Below are 21,450 nucleotides of genomic sequence, written 5' to 3'. Positions count from 1 at the left end.
ACCACTTTAGTAGCCTATTGGTCCCAAGCAAACGATTAACGTACCCTAAACAAACATAGTGTAGTAATAGAATTTCAACTAGAATAGGGTACGTTAATCGTTTGCTTGGGACCAATAGGCTACTAAAGTGGTGAGCCAATTTAAAATCGTTAGTTTCGTATTGATTGTTGGTACAACGGTGTATTTTATATGTCTGTACAAGGTCTAAGGGAAGCGCATACAAAACTAGAAATTTTTGGAATATTCCTGAAATTCTTGGAAATTTTTAAAGTTCATCGAAAATTCTTGGAAGTACCTGCAAAAAATTAATGGAACTGCTCTGAAGGTCCCTTGTCATCCTTCAAGTAATCGGAATATCCGTAAAAATAATTAAATTGCCCAAAAAACTCAAAACTTCTGTGAACTTTCCTGAGGATCTCAGAACTGCAGTTTTCGGAAATTCTCTGAGCTGAACTAAACTGAGATTCATTGACCATCTCTGATGTTTTCGAAGCCATCTGGAAGTCTGCGCAATTCTTATGAAGTTCTTCTCCTGAAGAAGTTTCCTGAACATTTCTGAATTTCTGTAAAATTCCCAAAATATGTTTGAAGTTTTTTAATTTTTCATGAGTTGTCTTCACTTTCCTGAAATTCCCAGAACTCTCAAAGTTTTTCGAAATTTTCATGGAATTCATGGAGCAGTCCATAATTAGACGAAACTGGACCTTGCACATCTTCAAACTTCCCCTAAATACTGTCTGAAATTATTGGGAGTGCCCTTAAGATCTTGCAGTATGTCAGATGATATTTTTTTTTTTTTTTATTTCTTTATTAAGGAGACTTTTAGCCTTTGGCTGGTTCGTCTCCGCCAGTCAGATGATATCTGGACCTCGGTTGTCTGACATCTTGGAATTTCTATAAAGTATTCATTTGTTTTTCTCAAGTTCTGTGAACTTCAGTGAAGTGTTCATGACTTCCCTGAATTTATTAGAACTACTCAAAAGTTCCCGCCATTTCCTTGAAGCTGATTGAATCGCTTTGAAGTTATCGAAGCTTCCATGAAGTGACCGAAGTTATATAGAAGTTCTCAGATCTTACCTTAGCATGCCGCAGTCTGTTCATGAATCTTCCCCGAAATCCTTGATAGATGCTTTCATTCCTCGGATTTGCTTTGAAGTTCCTAAAAATGTTCTCTAATCTTTCCTGAAGTTGGATCGAGTGATGTGCGTTGTTCGAGTATCGGGGACACTCTCGAGTCCCTTTGAATCTCGAAGGAGGTTACGGCAAGATGATGGACGTTCGTGTCTGCTATTTAGCATCGCGGTAGAAAGTGTGATAGGCACGGGTAGCACGACGAAATGGAGGTGGTCGATGAGCTCGTGTATTTGGGTCCACTGGTGACCGCCGAAAATTATACCAGCAGAGAAATTCAAAGACGCATTATGGCACGGAATCGTGCCTACTTTGGACTCTGGAGGGTTTTATATATTCACTTTTACGGTTTCAAATAACGTTAGATGCAAAAGGGTATTTAAAAGTATTACTTTATATTTCTCACTTGCAATAACACTGGAAGAAGATTATTTGCCTCCGCTTACAGCTGCGGCTCAAGTTCGAATGAACTGGATTTATTCTGTCTCTGAAAAGAGAATCTTTTAGTACAGTATCTCTTTAATCATCGAATACACTCTTAATGTTATTTAATCGAAACTGGGTTACTACAATTCTCCCCTTTTTAGAAAATTAATACATAATTGATTTTATAACATATTTCAGACTTCAATTTATACATTCAAATATTTCAATAACTTCAAATTATTGCTACTCTTCGACATCGTTTACGTATTACGACTGTTTTGCGATTGTTTACTTTTCTGTATCATTTAATAGCTTTTGTTGGCTGAATCACCCCTGGATCTCGTCAGGATAGGACTTCGTATCTGCACATGACGCTTCTTCGCTAGATGAACATCTTCTGGCACCATAGGAACATCCGGGAAACCTAAGAAGTCTTCCTCGTCAGAAACACTTCTGTGTCTCTTCTTGGATGCCGGCATGCCCATGGATACGAATACTTTCGATTGTCGGCGAGGCGTGTGCGCCATCTTCAGCTGGTTCCTATGAGCAGTTAGCTTGTGACCACTCAATGATATCTGAAAGATATTTTTAGAAAACTTTTTAATAAATTTAGCTTCCAACCATCTAGGCAAATCTTTTTTATCAAATTTTTTATAAAACAGCTTATCCCCTGCCACTAGCTTATCAAAATCATCCGGAAGAGCTATTGTTTTACCCGATGTTTCATTATCAGTGTTTAACGGTAATAAATCATTTGTATCCTTATACAAATTATTTTTGTAATTATTCCGTGGATTAATCAAATCCAGCAGCATCTTTGGCTTGTACAAAAACACTCTTTCTGAAGGGAACTTCCCTTCCGTACCAAGACAACTATTTCTATAGTTGATTAAAAAAAGATTCAATCGGTCTTCTATATTTAAAGACCTTGTCTTCTCATCAAACAGGAATTTTTTTAAAACATCCTTGATGACTCTCACCATCCTTTCCGCTTGACCATTGCTTGCTGGGTTGTATGGTGGACTTTTAAGAACTTTGATTCCTTGGCGCTCTAAGAATTTAATAAACTCTATAGATTGAAATGGAGGACCTCCATCTGTTACTACCACATCTGGTAGACCAAAACGAGCAAAAACAGGAATGAATTTTTGAATTACCGCTTTAGCATTTGTCCCATACCGCATCCATTCTACCTCAAGCCATTTAGAATGACTGTCCACTATTAGCAGAAAGGTTTTCTTATCAAAATAAAAGCAAAATAATCAGCGTGTAATCTACTAAACGGACGGTTTGTTGGTATCCATGTCTCAGTAGATTTCACCTTTGGCACTACTTCCATTTTAGCGCAAGTATCACATCCTTTAACAAACTCTTCTATTTCAGCATTAAGACCTGGCCAGTATATTTCCTTCTAGCCAATTGCTTCATTTTAATCATTCCACTGTGATTAGCGTGCAGTAGCTTGAGCACAGCGAGTTTCATTTTTTCAGGTACAACCACCCTGTTCTCCATTAAAAGAATGCCATCAACTATCTGCAATTTTTCTTTCAGCGCGAAAAAATTCTTAAATTGCTTCGGTACATTTTTCGGCCAATGATTTGATACAAACCTCACTAGTTCTATCAAACACTTGTCTTTTTTAGTTTCTTCCAATATCAACGAAAAATCTAGTGGAAAATCATTTGAAAAGTTCAAACTATTTATATTTTCTTGATCTATTCCACTAGGAATTTTCTGATCGAGGGGAAAACGACTGCAAAAATCGGCATTTCCCATTCTTGAACCAGGTCGATACTCAATTTCAAAATTATAAATAGAGAGCTCCATTATGTATCTTTGTAATCGTGTTACAAAAACAGAATGTTTGCCCTCTTTCCCAAAAATTCCTAGCAGAGGCTTGTGGTCAGTAACCACTGTGAATTTTTGACCGAAAAGAAATTTATGAAACTTTTTAATTACACAAACAAGTGCCAACGCTTCTAAGTGCAATATCGGATACTTTTTCTGTGCTGTGTTCAACGAAAAAGAGGTGAAACATATTGGTTTTTCTATACCATCCACTGTTTGAGCCAATACGCCTCCTAAACCATAGGACGACGCATCAGTTACCACAACTAAAGGTTTGGTTGGATCATAAAAATCAAGTATGTTAGCTGATAACAAACTCTGTTTACTCTGTTGGAATGCTTCATCACATGCTTCTGTCCAAAGAAATTTTTCGTTTTTCTTCAAAAGATTGTATAGACACCTTAGTTTAGATGACATATTTGGAATGAATTTATTGTAATAATTAATAAGACCAAGATAAGCTTTCAACTCATTTTCATTCTGTGGTGTTTTAGCTTTTTCAATTGTTAAAAGTTTTTCTCGAGAAGGCAATAAACCATCTTTTGTGATCATATGTCCTAAATACTGTAGAGATTCAACGAAAAATTTACACTTTTTGAAATTAACACGAACATTTGCATTAGCAAGCCTTTCAAGTACTTGTACTAATTTGTCATAACATTCTTTTATTGTTTTACCTGCAACCAGGACGTCATCGAGATAAGAGCAGACACCTTCAAGTCCTTTCAGAACTTGGTCCATGACTTGCTGGAACATAGCCGCACTTGCGGTAAACGATTAAATGTGTATAGACCTTTAACAGTGTTAATTACAACATATTTCTTTGAACGATCCGATAGCTCGAGCTGCGTATATGCTCCTGTTAGATCCAAAGAACAGAATACTTTGCATCCTGCTAACGATGCAAAAATATCCTGAGCGAGTGGAAGAGGATAAGTGTCAGGAATTAAAACTTTATTCAAAGAGACTTTGCAGTCAATTACCATGCGTATATCTCCGTCTTTTTTCAAAATTGCGATAACAGGCGAAGCCCATTCACTAGCCTTGATAGCTGTTATAACTCCTTGTTGCTCAAGCATGTCCAGATGATTCAAAAACTTCTCCTTTAGCTTGTATGGTACCTGGTATGCACGTTTAAAAATTGGTTGCTCTGACTTGAAAGTAAGATCAGCCTTGAACCCTGAAATAGGTTCGCAAAAATCCTTACTAAATACTTTAAAATATTTTTGTTTTATGTTAACTATTGCATTTTCACGAAATGTGTCAAAGCCCAAATGGTTAATAACTCCAGGGTTCAGGAAGTGTAACTTCCATTCTGGATAGAAGCTCTCCATCCAGTCTCTTCCCAAAAGAGGGGTAAAATCAGATTCGGTATTCAAAATTACAAGTTTTTCCAAACTACTACGTCCGTTAAGACTGACCTTTACCAGAAGCTGTCCAGCAACGGCAAGCTTAGAACCGTTAACTACCACCAATTTCTTGTTACATTTTGTCAAAACAACAGAATCAAAAAGTTTTCTATACAACGTCTTACTGATCACAGCAACTGCTGACCCTGTGTCAATTTCCATCATCAACCTACGACCTTGAATTATGACCTCTACTAAACATGGTTCGCTCACGTTGCTGTTACTTCCAATTTTCATGCAATTAATATCTGATTCGTCACTAGAGTTGTTTATGCTTATTCTGTTGAATTTGTCAAATGGTACTTCGTCAGTAGAGTCTACCTGTTTTACGAATTTCACCGAATTTTTGTTTAAAAACCAACAATTTTTCCTAATATGTCCTATGCGTTTGCAATAATTACAAACTGCATTGCTGTGTCCATTCCAGTCATGTTTACCTCGCTTGAACGCATTGTTCCTGTCCCCACTTCCAGATCGACTTCCATCACGATCCTGACTTCTACTTCTTGAACGGAATCTACTGCTTCGCTGCTCTGAACGTCTATAAACGCGGTGATTATTTCTTTGACCTAAACGGTGCCTAACCGACAAAATAGCTCCTGTGTCGTTCGGATCAACAATTTCTCTGGTTCTCTGGCTTGCAACTTCATCGCTAATGATTAACTTTTCTACTGCTTCAACCGTTATTTCGTCTTCCATCAATATTTTACGCTGAAGTTTTTTATCACGAAGACCAATAATGAGTCTATCTCTAACAGCTTCATCCTTGAACTCCTTGAAGTTGCAACTTTCTGCTAATAGTTTTATTGCGAGAACAAAATTTTCAGCGCTTTCGGTTGGTCCTTGAAACTTAGTGTAAAATTTGTATCTGTGCATAAGTGCAGGTTCAGTCTTATCAAAACGACACTTCATTTTTTGAATTATTTCATCAAAATCCAACTCATTTACATCTTTTTTTGGAAATAGCAATTTGATCTCGTCAAAGACATCATCACCACTAAGGGAAATAAACCACTGCTTTTTCTCTTCCGCTTTAACTTTGTTTAATTTACACATTATCTCAAATCGCTCTATATAATTGCAAAATGATTTACCAACATGAAAATGATCAATTGTTCCGATCATACCAGGAACTGACATTTTGTTTACAATCTATCTGCGAATGGAATGTGAAAAAGGCTATTACTCACGTTTTCTGTTGTTCACTATTCACTGAATCTCACCCTCAACCTACGAGAAGCGCTCTGCTCAAGGTTCAACTGTGTCGTTCACGCCAGACGTTCTCCGATGATCTACACACTCTCACTGCTTGTTTTGAACAATCCGCCGTCCGTTCACTCGCGCTGGAGATGACACTCCGTTCGGTGAAATTATTTGTTCCTCCTTTCCACTAATCGACGTAAAAAACCATGCACTTCTTTCTTGCTCTCCGTATAAACTTCACGTTTCCACTTTGCAATTAAGTGTTTGCTGCTACTGATTTCTTGTTTACTGCTATTGATCCACAAGTGTTCTCTCGACTTGTCTCAACAACCGGACCGATTGTCTGACACTCTCGCTACTTGGTTACTCACTCTTACGATTCGGTAACTCACGAGATTCCGTAGCTCTCTTCTCTCGTTGATTTTTCTCTCGGAAAATTTGTTATACTCACGTCGAGAAACGTCTCTCGCCTTCTCTTGTACACTAGGAGACAAAAGAAAACGACTCTGTGACGGGGACTGTGAAAGAAAATTCAAAATGGAGATTAGTAATTGTGAAGAGGACAATGAACGGTGAATTTGGAATTTATTTCACAAAACCAATATGCGCACAAATATTTCACTACAAGAAAATCCTTATTTTCCTGAACTCGTTCGATGCTAACACCTTCACGGCTTTGAATATGCTCAACAGCTACTCTAGCAAAATTTGCTTACAAGTGCACTGTCTGCTACGACGTAACTTACCCTAGCTCACTCTGGAAACTTTCCGTCTGAGCCTGTTTTCGGTGGATTCGTTTCACTTTCTCGTCGCCGCTTTTATATATTCACTTTTACGGTTTCAAATAACGTTAGATGCAAAAGGGTATTTAAAAGTATTACTTTATATTTCTCACTTGCAATAACACTGGAAGAAGATTATTTGCCTCCGCTTACAGCTGCGGCTCAAGTTCGAATGAACTGGATTTATTCTGTCTCTGAAAAGAGAATCTTTTAGTACAGTATCTCTTTAATCATCGAATACACTCTTAATGTTATTTAATCGAAACTGGGTTACTACAGAGGGGGCTCCGGTCGAATAAAATTCGCCGCCGCACGAAGTCGACTATCTACAAGACGCTTATTAGACCGGTGGTCTATGCTGGACTATGCTCGTAGAGGACCAACGCGCCTTTCGTGTTTTCGAACATAAGGTGTTGCCGAGGGTGTTACGTACCATCTACGATGGAGTGCAGATGGATGACGGAATGTGGATGAGGCGAATGAACCACGAATTGCACCAGCTGCTGGGAGAACCATCGATAGTTCACTTTGCAAAAATTGGGTGACTACGGTGGGCTGGGCACGTCGTAAGAATGTCGCACGACGACCCAGTGAAAATGCGAAAGCGACCCAACAGGAACAAGAAGAAGAGGCGTGCAGCGGGCAAGGTGGATCGACCAAGAAGAAGGCGACCTGCGAACCCCTCGCAGACTACCTACGAGGCTGGCGTAGTGTGGCCATGGAGTAGAGTTCAGACGAATATACTTTTTATCCGTATGAACATAAACTCGTCAGTAGGATGAAAATCATCAACGTTAGCCACTGAGGGTGATCAGGATATTTGAGCGAATGGCCTTCCATTAATTTGGCTAAAAAATGTTTTGTTAAATTATGGAATAATAAGATATTATGATAATATTTTATTTGTGTAAGCAACAAGAAAAGAATCGGAAGTTTGTGTTTGACACATAATAGCTGCCAAATTGTCGCAATAAGCTATTTTGTCCTTCATCTCACCCATTCTTCGCGAAGAGGCGATCAGAAAATCGTTTATTGTGACTCTGTCGAAGCTAAATTTGCATGTTTTATGTGTCAAACACAAACTTTACAATTTTTTCTTAATACTTACACATACACAATATCATCATAATATCTTATTATTCCATAATTTTTAGCAAAAATGAATGGAAGGCACCCTGCGAATGACTACAGAAAAAAACGTCGTAATGTATATGGGATTTCGGATACATAACAAAACATGCGCCATCGATCTGATTTAATTCATTATGTATATGTTTATTCAATAAAAGCTACCGTAGAAAATCAAATATGTTTGTTTACCACAAAAATATCTTAAAACTAATTAACCAGTGTTATATTTGTATTTTTATACAAAGGCAATTTCAAATAGAGTAAATGTTTTCATCAACAACTGCCACTAAACGGAAAACTTTATACAAGTAGCAAAAAAACCAACTTCAAAAATGTTTTTAATGATAAATTTAGTCGTTTGCACGGTTTCTATGTAGATGTATTTACAAGTTTAAAAATTTCAGCCGGACTCCATCCAACATCGCGGCCTATTTTTCATGTCAGCACTCTTGTCTCTTTTTACAAAAAAAAAAATCAGTTCTTACTTAAATTAATCCTCCTCCTCGTGTAATCGATCCTATAAATTTAAGAAATACATTTTTATATAGCTATATGATACTTCTAAGGGGGAAAAACTTCAAAAAGATTGAATAAACTAGGCTAAAAACTACACCTATCAATCTAACGTTCAAGGTACTTTTTGATTTTTTTTTTGTCTGTTTTGAAAATTTGTTCATTGTTTATTGCTCGTTCAATTATTACAGGATGACTGAAAAGCTGCGAAACGATATTAGACGTATGCTAAAGGCCATGTAAAGAATTTTTATTGGAAACGTTCTTATATACAAAAAAGTCTAATGCAAGGCATTGCCGTCATTATTAGCTGCAAGTCAACTAACAGTCTTTTCTCTGTGGATGTAAGCTAATTGGTTTACACTTGTTTTCAATTAAATGCATTCGGTCATGTAAGCTATGTTTGTCTGTATGCGATCAAGTCTGGCGTTGTTCATTGGATTTCTAATTTTGCATATTTGTTTAATTCAATCAAAAATATCACGTTTTCTGTTTTTAATCACATTTACCGAGTGAGGTGTGTGTTTCTTCCAACGAAGGAGCTTCTTCCAGGCTCGATTTAGCTATAGTTTAAAGCGGATTTAATTAACTACTGCTGTTTGTGTTCACAGTTCGAAAATCGAACATGCGCTCACAGCGAAGGCATCTCAGGTTTGTTGTGGCAATAACGTATTTTCCATCATATTTATGTCAAACATAAACAATCGAGTTTACATGCATTTTTTCTTCTTCTCGCGCTGGCGCTTTTCTCAAGCTTTGGTTTACCTTTACACCGTATAGGAGCAGAGTGCAATGTGGAATTTAATGGTATGAAACACACAGAAGATTGGGATTGACTTGCCATCAACACGTATAAATAGTAATCATCATCATCATCGTCATCATCAACAACATTCCGTTCGTCGAGGTCCGCTTTTCCCCTTGCGTTATTCTTTCGTCTTCATTTTACTATTTTTGCTTGCCCATATTGTTGTACACTTGTTTCGTGCGATCGCCCCTATAATAGGACTGTTATATACACGTTATTAGCATACACTTTCACGCACAGATGTTTTCGATTGATATTTGAATTGGCTGTCTTTACAGCAGCTTAAACGGCTGGATCTTGCGTGCGTGGTGCTTTTCGTTAGTGTGTTGATCGCAGCAAACTTTTTTTTTTAACTAATTAGGTGCACACCTACTAGCAAGCATGAACGGCTAATTTCGGTGAAAGTAATAAATCTTGGGTTTGTTGTAATCTATATTGAACTACACTAAACGTTCGCTAAGTGAAAGACTTTCAACTGAAATGTCTTTTAACTGAAAGTTCGACATTCATAAGTCAAAATTGTGCGATATCCAAATGTCAAGAACTTTTCCACAAATGGTTTGGATTATACCCAGAACACGTCGTTAAGCAAAATAACCATAACAATTTCAATAGGGCCGTAGCGTGGGTAGATCACATTTTCGTGGTACCGTGGGTAGATCACCTTTTCGTGTAAGATCTACCACCGAATCCTCGTCCTGACTGCTTCAAACTAGGGGAACCGGATTTTTCAGTAATCAAAGGAACGCATCTTAGTCCTTGTTACTTTCTATGCCTTGATGATAGTGACAATACTCGGCTTTGTCCACCGAGGATGAACTTGGATTTTCCACGTACTGCCACAGGACCAGCTCTCAATCAAGAGTGGACGTTATATTTGAATTCCCCCCCATGATTAATCCAAATGTTTAAAGTTTCACTGTATAGTTTTGGGCTTGATTGATTAAGTCTGTCGGAAGTTTGAAACATTTCAGCACAGACAAACAGACATAACTGTTAGAAGAAATTTTTTCAAAAATATCGTCAAGCGTATTTTGCATGCGCACTAGCACCATCTATCATCCACATTCCCAAGCAATGTTTTGCAACCGGAGCATCTCTCGTGCATGCAATTTTTTCACTAGTTGCTTTTCCCTCGTTCTGTCAACGCGTCAGCTGTGTTGAATAAAGAGATGTGACTATTCTTACTTATTCAAACTCCGACTAAATTGCTCAAGTCCTTATTCAGGGAAAAGCTGGGATAGACACAAGTGGCACTTTTAGGAAGTCCATCCAGCTTCTTGGCTTCGCCGATGACATCAACATCATGGCACGGAACTTTGAGACGATGGCGGAAACGTTCATCAGACTGAAGGCTGAAGCACAGAGAACAGATGTTGAGGCTCGAACAATATTTCTGTAAAAACTTGTGTAAAGATTCCTTTTCAACTTAAGCGCTACTAACGGCGACTTCCCCACTTAAAAACTCTCTTTGACAACCTGAAGGCGCTGGCGTTACGCAAATTACACTAGACACTAAGTGCTGGTAGCGCCAAGTGGCAATTATCAACAGAAAATTTATCGATACTAGCGCCAAATTGGTCGAAAGTGGAAAATTTATAGGGGAAATCAGGAGCTGCTAGCGCCACGTAACGGCGATGTTCCCACTTATTTTACACAAGTTTCTGACCGAAGTTGGACGTCTGTTCTCTGTGGCTAAAGCTAGGCAGATTGGAGTTCCCTAAAAAAATGGTATGGTTATTTTGCTTAACGACGTGTTCAGGGTATCATCCAAACCATTTGTGGAATAGTTCAATCATTTGGGCTATCGTTCAGGTATGGTATTTTTATTAGGGTTGCCATTAACGCATCGAAGACCAAATACATGAGAGGAGGAGAAGGTTCTAGGGAAGACAATGTTAGCATAGAGGTAACTCTAAGACTAGAAGGTCCCGAAGAAAATCATTATTATTTTTGGCTCACTCAGTACCAGAACAACGGTCCCAAGCAGTCCCAAGCTATTTCACTCACCCCTGCATGTTCTGCATGAATCCACACACCCCTGATGTTATCTGTCAAACTTTCATAGCGAATCAAAACAAACATAGTGTAGTAATAGAATTTCAACTAGAATAGGGTACGTTAATCGTTTGCTTGGGACCAATAGGCTACTAAAGTGGTGAGCCAATTTAAAATCGTTAGTTTCGTATTGATTGTTGATGTTAGCCTCCAACCGATCAAATTTGAACGTTTACACGTCAAACGTAGAGTCGGTGTATAATGAGTCACGCCAACAGTGAAGCCAAGTCTACCTATTGAACTGTCAAACCGGCTACCTATCGTGCAAAGTAAACAAGCATTACGATGCTATGAAAGGTCCACGACAGGTATTGCAATTAAATATAAAATATAATCGAAGAAATGATCATAAACACGCAGTGAGCATAACATTTATCATGCGATACGTTTTGTAATGGCCAGTAATGACAATTTCTACTGTTTTTCGTTAAGATAAATTGACAAAATCACTAATTTAATGATGTACTACAGTCGTTACTATTTTTCCTCGCTAGAAGTCATTTGAAGTGGATGCAGAAGTCCTCTGTTGCCAAGTGAAAAGAAAGGGAATCTTTCGGAAAACCGTGATGCGAGTCAACTGTTTTTCTCTTGGCGTGACTCATTATACACCGACTCTAGTCAAACGACACAACCCAAACGTCAAATCATATGTTCCCTACCAAAAACTTAGCCAGATTGTGACGGCCATAAGCGCTCGTAAAATACTGGATAAGCTACTCGAGTTTAGCGTACACTAGAATAGGGTGTTTGCCGTGTTTGCAATTAGCGTGTTTCCATTTAACGGAAACACACACACACATGTGAAAAAGGTGTAGTCGATTCCGCTATTCTGACACCTACAAGTAACAAGTTGGTTTTTTTTAATTATCGCCGAAATCACAGTTTCATCTTCAGCGTTCCCTTTATAAATTGCGGTGTGTATTTCGGTGAACTAAGAGGAAAGTTAAGTTTGTCGGTGAGTTAAGTTCCAACGTACGGACTTTTAGTTTGGAATTCGCCGCCGCACGACGTTGACTATCTACAAGACGCTGATTAGACCGGTGGTTCTCCACCGACAAACCGACATGAATGACCATAGAAAAAACAATAAAAATTCTGACCAAAGCACACTACTGACACTCCGTGTTCACGGGAAATATTTAGCAAAGTCATGAACCCGCATGCAAAAGTTATGAATTGGTTCGTGTTTGATCTATTCTGGATAAATTATTTTTATCTAGATAAAAAATTCTATGGATTTGACAGTTCGGATCACTGCACATTTAAATCGGCCGTTTACGATTTTCGGGCACAAGTCAAAATTAAGTGTCATGTCAGTTTGTCGGTGGGTTCTCTACGGCCACGAGACCTGGACTATGCTTGTGGAGGACCAACCGAACGGAAGGTGCTGCGTACCATCTACGCTGGAGTGCAGATGGATGACGGAACGTGGAGGAGGCGAATGAACCGCGAATTGCACCAGCTGTTGGGACAACCATCCATCGTCCACACTGGAAAAATTGGGCAAAGTTACAAGAAGAGGTTGTGAAGTAAGTGTTTGACTCATAACACCTGTTAGTTTCGCTTTCAGAAAGTGACAATCAGCGATTCGCTAACGAATCTTAAAATCGATTATTGTGACGCTCTGGAAGCAATATTGACAGGTTTTATGAGTCAAACACCAACTTCACAATCTTCTCTTGTAACATACAAGTAAAATTATTATTATAACATCTAATGTATTCATAATTCCGAAAAACTATTTTTATAGGCAGTGCGTGGAAGCAACCCTGTTCCTAGGCACTAGGCTTTCGCATTGATTTGTCTGACACGATTCAGGTCGGATCTAGACTCCATAACCCATAGTCACCAGAAAATGATCCGGCTATATCTCCGGAACCATTTGACCGATTCCAAAAAAAAATCAATACTATTCATTTGGCGTTTCTTGGAGTTAAAAAAAAATCGCAGGTGAATTGCAAGGCAATAGTATTAGCAGTAGTAGTTATAGGTAGAATTCCAAAGTACTACTAAGGAGAATTGTATAGGGATTGTGATTAGAATTCATGGACAATTTTATGAGGAATTCCAACATAACTTGGTGAATTTTAACGAAATTTTGAGTAAAATTCAAAGGGAATTCTGATGATAATTCTTAACAACAATTTCAAGGAAATACTGACAAGATTTCCAAAAGCATTCTGACATATGGATTCCAAGTGAATCCTGTTAACAATACAAAGGGAATCTGAATCTGAGCATAGAAATCATTTTTTTTTTTAAATTTCACTCCGCATTTTCGTGTAACGGGTAATTTTGGCCGGTGTTCTGTGACCTTTATATTGAATATTGTCAATCAACGCAAGTTCATTGGTCACCCTGCATTCGACAGTAGCTACTTACAACGATCGTCATTTTCAAAGCTTTGTTATTCTAAAGGCCGGTTTAAGATTCAACTCACTTGACCTACGAAAGGAAACCTGATCGATGTCAAGTCAATTGAACGCCGACTACCTGATCGGGGATGCGTTGAATCAACTCACTTCAACCGTATATTTTGACCTTAACGAATTAAGCTCTGCTGGACAGTTCTCTAATCCCGTCTTTCCAGTGTGATGTTGATGACGATGATGACGACTCCTCGGTATCACTTGGCAAACCCATTTCAATTCTCGTTTAAAAAAAAAAAACCCGATTCTAATCCTATTATCATCAGTCTAACGATAACATTTTCTTCTAGGAAAACTATACGCCGACTCCAGATTTATTGTGATTTTCAATATGAAAATTAATAACCGCACTTACTCAGTTGTAGTTGATGGGATGACATATGGACGGGTTGGGCGGTTGGTAAACGACCTTCTGTATCATCTCTCCGCCGCCTCCAGTATGGGAACCGGTGTTGTTGTTCCCATTCGGACTCAGCTCTCCCGTTTGATGGTGATGGTACTGTTGCTGCTGCTGTAACTGCTGCTGCTGCTTTTGCCGGTACTTAGTGGAGTATTTGTAGAAATCGGACATCTCGAACGGTTTGGTAACTTCCTTGTAGGGCTGTATTTTGCCCTGTTGGACAACGGTTACGTTTTTCGGCGATTCCGTTTGAATGTCGGGCGTGGAATGGATTCCGGATGCGGATCCCGTAGTGGTTATTGTCGAGGGAGTAGGAGAAACGGACGATTGCGGTCTTAGTGTAGGGGATGTGAGCGTGTTGGAAGAGGATGCCGATAGGGTTGGGGAGATTAGAAGGTCAGGATGTCGGGACGATAGGTTATTTTGCGGAGGAGCTTCCTGGCATTGATAGTAATGGGGTGGGAGGTTGTGATTTTCCCGATCGTAGTACTGAGGCGAATGTGGAATAAGATCCAAATGCTGCTGCTGTTGCTGCCGTTGTTGGTGCATTGCATGGGAGTAGTGACTTTGATGTTTCGGTGGTTGAGGAGGGGACCGAAGAAGCTTCTGCTGTAGTAATTGTTGTTGCTGCTGCTGTTGTTGTTGTTGTTGTTGTTGTTGTTGTTCTAGCAGATAGGCTTGATGTTTCTGTTCTTCCAGCTGTCTTATCCGATGCTGTTGCTGTTGACGTTGTTGTTCCAAGATTTGCTGTTGTTTTTGCTGATAGTATCGCATTTGCTGGGGTGACAAAAGCAAAGGCGATGAAGGTGATGATAAACCGTAGTTGCTGCTGGTATTGATATGCAACGGAGTTTGTAGAGTTGAATGCGATTGCGAATGATGATGAGGAGGCGGTGGTGGCGGTGGTTCGGGATACGCCGGAAGTGCGGGAGGATTGGTCATCGACGAAGGAAGGGTTTTGTGCTTAACGACTGGACTATCCAACGAAGTTTCCCGCCAAACCTTCTCTCGTTTCTTGTGTTCACTGGATCCGGAGGTAACGGAAATTGTATCAGGTTGAATCGATTCATCTGATTGTTGCCGTTGTTGCTGTTGCTGCTGCTGCTGTTGTTTGTTGATAAAATCAAAGTTTCCCATTGAATTACTTTTGGTGGGAGCAGCGTACGCGTGTTGACTTAGTTTGGACCGGGAAAGTTTCATACTACCTCCTCCTTGTTTCCGATCCAGACTTGAGAAACGGTTGTCGACTGAACACCAAACCTTTTCTCCTGTTTCGAGCATCATCCAATATCCTCCGAGACCGGCTGCTCCTTCCTGCTGCTGATCGTAATTGAAGCCAGGAGGCAGTTTCGGGCAGAAGTTCTGGTCACTCATAGAGGTTGAAGGAACCAGTGGTGGAGGAGGCGGTGGAGGAGGCTGCAGCCTTGAGATCATTTTGACATCATACACAAATGCTTGTCCGGCAACCGTTGATGATCCACTAGCTGGAGGTGAAAGTACGTAACCAGGACTTGTGCCGTGGGAATGATGACCCGGAGGAGGACTGTAACTATGGAGCTGCTGTTGAATCAATTTATTCAATCGATGAGGACCACCACTCTGCAGCTGCTGTTGTGACTGTGCCTGGTAATGCTGATGTGGGTGAGAATGATGATGATGTCCACTACCGCTACTCACGGGCGACAGCTTCGCCGTATCTCCCGAAGCACCCGTTAGGTCATAACTTATCATTCCACTAAAGCTATCGTGCCGGACGCGATGTCTAAGCATACTCAGTTGAGAGACCATCGCTGCCGAGGCAGCAGGAGTCATACTTTGTGAACCGGATGGCATAACCGACAGTGTTCCCGAGTGGATCGAATAGGGCGAGATTTGCTGCGAGTGATAATGGCCTGGATGCTGCTGAACTGGAATTTGCACTAAAAGCTGCTGTTGCTGTTGCTGTTGATGTTGTTGTTTTGGAGCCGAACCAATTGAACTATTTAGGTTGCTGGAATGGTTTGACGATGCATTCGATTTCACCGAGTTCCTCCGCTCCGACACATTCATCATCATCATGCTGCTGCTGTTGCTGTTCGATCGAAACCGATTAAAGTTACTGCTTTTATGAATGTCTATATCGTCCCTCGTTGCAGGAGGAGATTTTTGCTGCTCAGCAGCTTGTTGCTGACGTTTTTTCAGTACGCTTAAATTTTGATTGATTGCTAATAGTTTCTGCTGAGCAGTTTCATAGTTTTGCTTGTGTGTCCTTCGAACCGACTTAGATTGAGAGGTATCATTAGCTAATCGGAGCGATGCCTCCGATATCTGCTGCTGTATTTGCTTTTCCAAAAGAAGCTTATTGATGTCGTCTTCTTTATTGTTCAACAGATTTTCCGGCAGCTTGAAGCTGGTACCAATCTTCCGTCTCAAGGTGGGTGCCGCTCCATTTTGATCTTGACTTCCAATGCCAGCACTGAAATCACTCGGATACATTCCAATAAGTTGAGCCTCTTCTCGTTTGATTTGCTGCAACTGGGCGTACTTTTCGTTGAGCCTTTTTTCCAGCTCAGCTTTGCGAGCTTTGAGCTGATCATATTTACAAGGGCTTTTGGTGGCGCCATCGTCCTTGGTCCCTACACTCTTCAAGCTGGAAGGACTTCCTTTCTGAATGTCGACCACTGCTGCTCCAACACCTGCCTTGGAGGTAGTTGCCTGCTGTTGATGGGGCGGATTGCCAAAGTATGGTTGCTTCACCTTAGCATCCCCCATGTTTAGTTTCTTCTTGTTCTTCAGCTTTTGCTCTTGTTTGCACTCACATCGAACAGCACTGCCGCAAACGGGTACTAATGCTTCTGTGAATCATCATCGTCGTCGCCGCCGTTGTCATGAGGAGTGCAGCCACCAGAAAAGACCTTCTATTGAAACTCACTGATTATAATTAATGCAATTCGCGCGCGCTCTCACTTCTCATAACAACGAAACACACATATTGGAACGGTACGGTACACTACTGACTGTTGGCTTTGGGTCTTCTTCAAGTACGTACACTCAAATCTTCTCTCTTCGCGATGCTTCTGATTCGCTTAGTAGCTGCTGGCAGTCAACCGATACACTTTTGTTTTTTTTTCAGATTAGATAAGCCTTGTACTATTATTTCCACACTCATATGATACTGCCTTTGTTGCTACACTTCTTTTATTTTTCTTCTTCATAGACGTTGATCTTATCTCTGGGTTCAAAAGGTGAAAAGTCGACGTTGTCAGATGCACACAATAAACAGTAAAATTAAGAGGATGTTGCACAAACAGTACTGCTAAACTTTAGACATGCTTATATTTTCAATATTTCTGTGCACAGTAGTTCTTAATTTGCATCTATATGCGTTCTGGTCATTGAAAAATTCTGGACTGCAGTTTATTACTGAATCGTTATAATTTCAAAATATTTACCTACTTTGAAACATCTTCGAAAGTTTTGACGTTCCACACGTACCTAAATAATATACATTAGGCTTTAATTTAATTAAAACAATCCAAAATCCTTCGATTACCAGCCAACCATTTTCGTTGCTTCGTCACCATCATTCCGCGATGATTCACGTTACGGTTTCCACTAACTGTATGTCGACGCTTTTCCAAAAAATTCCCTCACAGGCAATCCATCCGTCTGCGCGATATCATTCGTTGTGCATAAGCAGCTATTAGATAGCCAAGTACTTGTGTGATGTGATGGGTAGGTGGAGGGCCGCTTACCCCATCGCCATTAGCCATTCATCGCTCACTAGGCTATTACTGGCGTTGTTGTTGTTGCTCCTGTTGGTTGAGGGCTGGCGTAAAGGAAACGATGTAGGAAAAGGGCCAAGCCCCGAGTGTGCAGGGGCCGTTCGTTCACAACAATTTCATTCAAACACCAACACAAATGGACACTAACCGTACGCCCAACATATTTTTGCTGACGATGACTGTACGCCTCTCTTTCACTCGAATGGCCGACGTCTACTATGCTGTGCTCTTTCCTTTTTCATCGTCGGAGATGGGTGTCCTGAATTCTTTCGCCCAACTCTCGACGAGATTTTATGCTACGGGATCCCACGGAATAGCGCCTACCTTTGTGGGCGGATTTCACTATCGAACCACACTGGAAACGTTCGCAAAACTAGCACAAACTGAAACAAACGGACTAAACACTCGGACTAAATCACTAATGAACTAAAGAAACAACTTAAAATAAACGGAATAAAGCAAAATGTTTGCTACGATAGAGCAGCGAACTGAGCTCGATCTGCTGCTGCCTCACGTTTCGCAGTTAGTACACACACATTCACAGAAACTGGCTAACGAGAAATCTCGTACTCGGATACTCTATTCGTGTACGGTAAGACACCCATTGGTGTGAGCAGGAAAAACAAACGGCTGTCAGTGATTATTTGCACAGATCTGCATTCAGGAAGAACAATCAATATTTTTCACAAGGGGTGTATCATCAGCAATAATACACGGAGAAAAAATACTACCCAAAATTTGCGTTCTTTTTACTTAATTTTGAGTTGACCCTTGCACCAAAGATGAATACAAGAGCAAATTTTCATTATGTCGTAAGTAACATTCGCACTAGAGTCGGTGTATAATGAGTCACGCCAAGAGTGAAGCCAAGTCTACCTATTGAACCGTCAAACCGGCTACCTATCGGGCAAAGTAAACAAACATTACGATGGTATGAATGGTCCACGAAAGGTATTGCAATAAAATATAAAATATAATTGAAGAAATGATCATAAACACGCAGTGAGCATTAAATTGTCATGGGATACGTTAGGTAACGATCAGTAATGAGAATTTCTACTATTTTTTGTTAAGATAATTTGACAAAATCACTGATATAATAATTTACTACAGCCGCATTTTTTCTCTCTCGCTAGAAGTCATTTGAAGTTGTTGTAGAAGTCCTCTGTGGCCAAGTGAAAAGAATGGGAATCTTTCGAAAACCGTGATGCGAGTTCAACTGTTTTTCTCTTGGCGTGACTCATTATACACCGACTCTAATTCGCACCAATCCGAGAAAAATAAGGTTTTGTTTTGATGACCGAAAAGTTATTCCTATTTCCAAGTAAACACATATAATCTCATAGTGATAGCAATGTTTAACATATTTAGCAGGGTTTTAATCATACAAATGCAAATCGCTAGCTTTCATGCTAAAAAATACTGGTTTTTGAGTCAAAAGTTATTATACGTCGTTTGGTGGCCCCTATTGTTACTTAAGTCAAAGTGTATTTACCAGGATATTCGGCAGAATTATCAATTACGTCTCCTTACGTGCAGCCCATTCATCATTTTAGGACCACCGAAATCATCTTAGCAACAAACAGTTCGATTTATTCACTTTAATAATGAGAAAGCGAAACGACGAAAGTACACTTTTCACGGGTTTCTCAGCGCTGTTACTTAAGTCAAACGGCATCTCCATAGAAATTGGGTGACTTAAGTAACATCGAAAACTATTTTGATCGGAAGGTGATTACGTCGAAAAGCAATTTGACTGGTAAATAAATTTAAAAATGGGATTTGATCCTATATTCGGACAGTATATAGTGTAATAGCAGGAGAATCGATTGACACTGATAGCTCGACTTTGTTTACCTTTGTTACATTCGACGTAATGAAAATTTGCTCTTGAATACTAAGATGAAACTGTCGGAAGAAAAACTTTCTATTTTAGTGTCTTCTTTCACGGTCCCTTTCATCCAATGAGAACCCCCCGTATTCAAGGTAATTTTGTGGTTTTGCTGCCCCCTCGGAAGAGATGAAATTTTGCGCTCATTTTTATCAAAACAATCACACCAAAATCAGAGATGTCCCATTTTTTAATTACTCGATTAACAACTAATCGATTATTTTTTGTTCGCTGTACTACCATTTTTCCACCAATGAGAGTGCAGCACATGTTTGAAACGATCGGTGATGATCCTGTGGAGATGTTAATGCTTATATCGGCATGATCTAACCGATTATAAATAGTTTACTTTTCGGTTCGTTAATCGATTAAACGATTATTCGAATGAAAATCGGACATCACTAGATGAATGTGAAACGTCATTTCAAATATAAGGCCGTTCATAAATAATGATACAATTTGAAAGGGACCGGAGCTAATCACAAATTACGTCTCCATGGTAACTGAAATAAACACGAGTGTTCACCGGTTGCTTGCACTAGTTCAGGCATAACATTCGCAGCAAAAAAAGTTGTTGAATATTACATCGAAACTGCTGCAACCAGGTCAATCCATCGGTTGTGTAATATCACATTGTACGATGTACATCGATTTTGCGAACAAAATTACATCCATTCATGTAATATTGCATATGCTTTTTGCTATTACATCATTATTTCATACATCTACTTGAATTACATTGATCGGTATTACATTTTTTTTGCTGTGTTTGATAACGGCACAAGAGCATTTGTAAACAAACTTTCTAAGGCCCTTTAAACACGAACCAAAGTACGCCCACGCAAACCAACAACATCATCGGATAGGGGCAACTATCACCTTTCCGAAAGTGGTATTGGTTTGCGTGAGCGTACTTTGGTTCGCGTGTAAAGGGCCTTAGAAATTTTGTTTACAAATGCTTTTGTGCCGTTATCAAATGTTATGCCTGAGTTATTGTCAACAATCAATTCGAAACTAACGATTTGAAATTGGCTCACTACACTACTTGACTAGCCTACACAGCAAAAAAAGTTGTTGTATATTACATCGAAACTACTGCAACCAGCCCTAATAAAAAATAACGATAAACGAACGATAACCCAAATCATTGAACTATTCCACAAATGGTTTGGATGATACCCAGAACACGTCGTTAAGCAAATTAACCATACAATTTTTATTAGGGAGGTCAATCCATCGGTTGTGTAATATCACATTGTACGATGTACATCGATTTTGCGAACAAAATTACATCCATTGATGTAATATTGTATCTGCTTTTTGCTATTACATCATTATTTCATACATCAGCTTGAATTACGTTGATCGATATTACATTTTTTTTTGCTGTGTATTGGTCCCAAGCAAATCGATTAACGAACCCTATTCTAGTATAAATTCCAGTACTACACTATGTTTGTTTCGATTCGATGTGAAAGTTTGACAGATAAAATTAGGGGTTAGTGGATTTTCCTATGTTTCGAGGTGTGAATCGATTAGCTTGGGACCGAAGATACGACCAGAGCTGAGCCAAAAATTTGAGCTCGTTTCTTCGGGACCTTCTAGTCTTAGAGTTACCTCTATGGTATTAGCATAGAGGTAACTCTAAGACTAGAAG

General features: G+C 39.5%; 2 protein-coding genes across 8 annotated transcripts; both read right to left on the bottom strand.

Annotated features, from left to right (window-relative positions):
• Positions 1 to 4,130: 4,130 nt before the first annotated feature.
• Positions 4,131 to 5,633, bottom strand: LOC135717278 (uncharacterized protein K02A2.6-like). Its single transcript, XM_065239279.1, has one exon. The coding sequence runs from the start codon at positions 5,511 to 5,513 to the stop codon at positions 4,131 to 4,133; it is 1,383 nt and encodes a 460-aa protein (XP_065095351.1). The 5' UTR covers positions 5,514 to 5,633.
• Positions 5,634 to 13,568: 7,935 nt separating this feature from the next.
• On the bottom strand, positions 13,569 to 18,403 carry LOC135717243 (alpha-protein kinase 1-like). 7 transcript variants are annotated; one of them, XM_065239234.1, is made up of 2 exons: positions 18,227 to 18,403; positions 13,569 to 17,349 (listed from the first exon to the last, which is right to left on the bottom strand). In XM_065239234.1, the coding sequence occupies exon 2, from the start codon at positions 16,887 to 16,889 to the stop codon at positions 14,094 to 14,096; it is 2,796 nt and encodes a 931-aa protein (XP_065095306.1). In that variant the 5' UTR covers positions 16,890 to 17,349; positions 18,227 to 18,403; the 3' UTR covers positions 13,569 to 14,093. The 7 variants fall into 7 exon arrangements, with proteins under 7 accessions (XP_065095306.1, XP_065095303.1, XP_065095307.1 ...); XM_065239231.1 differs by having other exon boundaries at positions 13,569 to 17,438; positions 18,227 to 18,246; XM_065239235.1 differs by lacking the exon at positions 18,227 to 18,403 and adding an exon at positions 18,051 to 18,219.
• Between the last annotated feature and the right edge of the window lie 3,047 nt (positions 18,404 to 21,450).

Source organism: Ochlerotatus camptorhynchus, unplaced genomic scaffold (genome assembly GCF_037179485.1).
Source record: "Ochlerotatus camptorhynchus isolate MF236.1 unplaced genomic scaffold, CSIRO-AGI_Acam_v1.1 ptg000054l, whole genome shotgun sequence".
Taxonomy (NCBI): Eukaryota; Metazoa; Arthropoda; class Insecta; order Diptera; family Culicidae; genus Ochlerotatus; species Ochlerotatus camptorhynchus.
The sequence above is the reverse complement of the archived record's forward strand: the minus strand, read 5'-3'. Positions and strand labels throughout refer to the sequence as shown.

Coding starts and splice junctions, on each gene's coding strand:
- LOC135717278 (XM_065239279.1), bottom strand. CDS start 5,513: ATGGAAGACGAAATAACGGTTGAAGCAGTAGAAAAGTTAATCATTAGC.
- LOC135717243 (XM_065239234.1), bottom strand. CDS start 16,889: ATGGGGGATGCTAAGGTGAAGCAACCATACTTTGGCAATCCGCCCCAT.